The sequence below is a fragment of the Vollenhovia emeryi genome, unplaced genomic scaffold (genome assembly GCF_000949405.1).
Source record: "Vollenhovia emeryi isolate VEMERY1.0 unplaced genomic scaffold, V.emery_V1.0 DF939953.1, whole genome shotgun sequence".
NCBI classification, from domain to species: domain Eukaryota; kingdom Metazoa; phylum Arthropoda; class Insecta; order Hymenoptera; family Formicidae; genus Vollenhovia; species Vollenhovia emeryi.
The window spans coordinates 6,702-11,981 of NW_011966413.1; the positions used below are offsets into that span (position 1 = coordinate 6,702).

Here is a 5,280-nt window from a genome sequence, read left to right on the forward strand (position 1 = left end):
AGAGGTGGAGCGGCGCGCTGAAAAAAAGTTGTCACGCAGCGAGCGGCGAGCTTTTTTGACAACTTTTTTCGGCGCGCCGCTCCACCTCTTGCTATTAGATGATGCCCCACCGTTGCCTGCCGAGTCCGGCCTGCCGCCTTCTACGCTCTCATTCGCTCAGACATTAAAATTAATTTCTCGATAATAACTGCGAATTTTGCAAAATAGTATAAGACTTTTCTATTCAGTTTGCCCCGGTCTATCTGCCATCTACGGGACATACGGGTATTAGGACACACCCTGTATACATATACATATGTATATGTGGGGCGTTCTCTGTCAAAAAGGCCACCCCCTCTGCCCACTTCAATTTTTGAGATATAATGCTCTAAAAGGGCTTAAAAGTTTTGTTGAAGTGTCTATTTTTCGATGCCGTATGGCGTTTTTGAAAATTCAAAATGGCGGACCTAGAATCGCGACTATAATGAAAAAAGCCATTAAAAGCACGATAATATTAGGCAATAAATTTTTAATTTTGTCGATTACATGAGTATGAATAGTCATTTTCTATGTATTTTTGTTTGTTAAACACGAATCCGTTATCCAAATTTGACTAGCACGTCACGATTTTGAGAAAAATGCCGAAAATGCCAGAAACACACGACAATTTTGAGAGTGTTTATGCATAACACCGGCAAAAAATTTTGTCCTCTAAATTTCGCTAATACTATGCTGAACTATGAATGTTTAGCTTTAAAATGAGTTTTGTTTCGTTTCGGTACGATTTTTCGTTTTCGAGATATAGCTAAAATGAGAAACACTGGTTGCGCGCATGCAACGCAACCGTGAAACGGAACAATGATACTGATGCTCTGTATCCTTAACTCCATATCCGAATTTATCTGTAGTATTACTTTGATAGCGACCTGTAAGCTAAATTTTTGTTTCTACCACAATTCTCTGTATAGAACTTCATGCCAGAACGATCACTTGATCTGGGAAGAAATTCGTTTCTGAATAAAGTTGAATATTAGACCATTAAAATAAACTCATACCGAAACGAAACACAAGGCATTTTAAAGTTAAAAGTTGGTACTTTCGCGTGGCATTAATGAAATTGAGAAAAAAATTTGCTGCCGTGCTACGTCACGAAAACCATCAAAAATGCTGTTTTTACCAATTTGAGGCCATTTTTCTAAAAATCGTGATGCTAGCCAAATTTGGACAACCGATTCGTGTTCAGCAGGCAAAAATACATGGAAAATTACTATTCACACTCATGTAATTGACAAAATTAAAAATTTGTTACCTAATATTATCTTGCTTTTAATGGCTTTTTCATTCTAGTCGCAATTTTGGGTCCGCCATTTTGAATTTTCGAAAACGCCATACGGCATCGAAAAATAGACACTTCAACGAAAATTTTAAGCCCTTTTAGAGCATTATATCTCAAAAATTGAAGGGCAGGGGGGGTGGCCTTTTTGACAGAGAACGCCCCATGTATATAAACTGAATATCTAATTTAAACACCTTAAATAATTTTTAAAATATTCATAATAATAAAAAAATCTTAAGGACCACAGTCGTATGATTTTTAGTGATGCATTTCATAGCAATATCAGTATGACCTTGAACAGCTTCATCAAGATCACATAAAGATTCATGTGGGATGGATCTAGCTTCGCGTGGAAACTTGTAAACCCATATGGAACAGTACAACGCATAGATCTAAGTTCCGTAAAACTACTTTTCTGAATCATTGTGAACGTGTCTATGAATTCTTTTTATTTCTGTCAACGTTTTATTCCGACTAAATGCGTAATATTAAATAAATAAGAAACATGAAATTTCTTACAAAAACTTGAAGCTCCCTATTAAAACTTTGCGTACATATGTATGTTTTTATAGTTTGTTTTGTTGATTGCCACAAAAAATCGCGATTTTTGCTGGAGCGCTAGATAATTCTGCACATTTACCAATTTCAATTTATAACATTTTGTAATTTAAATGGAGCGTAGCTTTGTACAAGAGCAATAAATAATAGTAATCTGTTTCAGGACAAGAATCCATATTTCAATTACATTTATACAACATGATGCAATTTACAAAAATTTTCTTCAATTTTTCATTAAAGAACATACCTTTGTAGATGCGATATCCTTCACCGTTCTTGCTTCAGTGGTATTAAAAATGGGCTTTTCTAGAGGTAAACTGCTATATTTACTCATAAACTGATTGTACAATGCAGAAGCTTCTTGGGATTCATATCCATAATCGTCTTCATCAGGTTGAGATGGACCTGCAGTGATAATACTTTATACAACTAATTCGTATAATAAATTACTATAAGTTAAAAAATTTTACAGATGTACTTCAAGTACACAGTTAATATTATTTTACAATTGCATAAAAATAAAGTTCCAAATACCAAGCACGAAAATTCATTTTATAGATAAAAAGTCCCTAATACTAATAAAATATCATAAAAAGGGAAAAATACGCAATCATATCATAGAGAAAAATAACAATCAATCAATAAAAAAAACTCAATAAGACGCAGTTAAAAGAACAGTTGTCGCAGAAAAATAATGAAGTAATATTATGTATAATCTAAACTCAATATCAATCTTTTACTTCGTTGCAGTTATCATTATATTATTGTATGTCGTATATATTATATTTAATCGTTTAAACATCATTTAAGTAACATTTATGGAAGTATAGATTAAAACTATAGAATCTATAAATAATTCAATTGCAAAATATTTTGTAAGGTACGCACATGAAAATGCGCATTGAAACTAATCTTGTTTCCAGAAAAGGAAAACTATAGTAATAAAGCAACATGCATTTGTACCTTGCATTAATATAATAAATACAAATAAAATCACGACTATGGATCATTTCGAAAGAAATTCACAGATACTATAAAGACCGAAAATAGCTGTAGAACAGACTTCATACTTATGAGTCATCTAAATTACTTCTGAATTACATGGCTGACCTTAAAGCATCCATCGCCGTTCAAATCCACTGTGAAATTGTTCTGCCTCGATTTGGGATGATGGATACATAATGTATTGTATTTGCTCATATATTTTACCTACGGGCAAAAATATTGCCCATTATGGATAAATTTTTCTGCTGATCAAATTGATATTAAGACATTATGTAAATAAACTATCTGTCGTATAATTCAACAGTTTGCTGCTTCACTATACTTTTATTGACTAGTTATTTTGCAAATTGTATATAATAATATTTGTGTTGCTTCAATATTTAATAATGCTGTATTGTTGTATTTAATAGCACTGTATTATAATTTTTCAAACATATTTGAAAAAACCTATATAGATCGCGAGAAAAGATGATTGTAAACAAATAAAATAAAGTTTCTTGGTATTAAAAGGAATTGTTAGACGATTTAGGCTGGCAGATGGTTTATTTATTCAATCAAATTGTTTCGACCATACGGGTTGTGGTCCTTTTCAGGGAATTCAACAATCTACAATTATTTTAAAAAACGACATTGCATCTTACAGTCGTGTCAATTGCGAAACAAAGTCAAGAATAAGTAAAAAATGAACGTCATGAGAATTATTTTCTATAAACTTACAATATTACGTCATTGGTATCAAATTAAAGAAAAAAAAAACAGCAGTTTTACTTCCATCTCTGGGCATCACATGGAGAACTATGTTAGATGGCACGTCCATCCGATGTAACATCCAAAGTAGGACTGAAGTCTGACAATGGTGTGAAGGAGATACGGAGAACATGGCAATAAATAAATAAATATAACTAATAAACGGAAGCCGGAGTCAAAAAGGTTAAAACGAGAATATATAATACATACGTTCTATAGATAAATAGTGTCCATCGAGGTTTAAGATTAACAATTTAAAATTATTTAAAAATTGTATAATGCTATAGACCGAAAACGGAGTCAAAGGAGGTAAAAAAATATACAAATAAATAAATTAATAAATAATATAAATTAAGATAAAAGGTTACTTAGAAGTTCTTAGTTTAAAATTTGTATCAAACAATCATAAATTACGTTTAAATTCTCCGTATCTTTTTGTAAGTTTATAGTCGCATTAGTTTTCTTTATATAGAACATCTCCGCTATCTCTCTTTTACGTACATTCTTTTCTCTATGTAATATCAGTGAATCTCGCCAATCAAAATCATGACCATTATCCATGCGATGATTTGAAACAACCGAGAAGCTACCCGTTGAACTTCTAATATAATTCCGTTGATGCTCCTTAACTCTAGTTTGCAAATGTTTTGTTTGCCCCACATAAGATACATCACATGAGGTGCACTTAATTTGATAGATAATTCCGTTTGTTTGGTTTTATCTACCACGTCCTTTCCTCTTTTGATTAAGCAGTCAAGTTTCTTTGGTACTGTACGCAACACCCAAAAATAATTTTCATTAAGAATATGGTCCACCTTTCCACTCACAATCAGACCTTTCACGTATGGAATAGATATGTAATTTTTATTGAAAGTAACAGTTTCAGTTTTATTATTAACTTTCCCATACGTGATCTCTTTTATACGTTTATTAATGTATATGGTAATTATGTCCTAAGGGAAACAATTATTGAGAAGGATTTTTTCCACTATTTTAATATTAGAGTTGTGAAACTGTTTGTCTGATAGCAACATAGCATGGTCTACTAATTGTAAGTTGATAATTATGTATGATAATTTAAACGTAATTTATGATAGTTTGATACAAGTTTTAAACTAAGAACTTCTAACAATAAGTAACTTTTATCTTAATTTATATTATTTATTAATTTATTTATTAGTATATTTTTTGACCCCCTTTGACTCCGTTTTCGGTCTATAGCATTATACAATTTTTAAATAATTTTAAACTGTTAATCTTAAACCTCGATGGACACTATTTATCTATAGAACGTATGTATTATACAGGGTGTTACTTAAAGACCGCCCACCAAGTACATAGCGTTATTCCTTATAAAATTCTGAGTCGAAAAGTCCTGAACCATTTTTTTCTATCATGCTTATTAATGCGAGAGTTAAGTCAATCCACTGAGTATCGGCCTTTAGCCGGGCGGCACGTCAGTGAGCCGCGCGCCTGGTAGTGTGCGTGAGCGCTCGGCCGCCGCGGCCGCGGCGGCGCGGTCCTCGCTCGCGCCGCTATCTTCATAGTAATAATTACGTCTTAGTAAAAGCTCTATCCGTCAAGATTTTCTATAAAAGGAGGTACTTTTGATAGGAGGAATATAATTCTTGGCATAAGAAAAATTTATTTCTAAT

At 32.5% G+C, this 5,280-nt stretch overlaps 1 protein-coding gene across 1 annotated transcript in view; it reads right to left on the reverse strand.

Moving 5' to 3' along the window:
* LOC105556531 (protein SPT2 homolog) overlaps positions 1–5,280 on the reverse strand; it is an 11,511-nt gene that overhangs the window by 2,618 nt on the left and 3,613 nt on the right. The window contains exon 4 of the mRNA XM_012003628.1: positions 2,121–2,278. Within this exon, the coding sequence (XP_011859018.1) occupies positions 2,121–2,278 (158 nt within the window). The remainder of the gene's footprint in view (positions 1–2,120; positions 2,279–5,280) is intronic.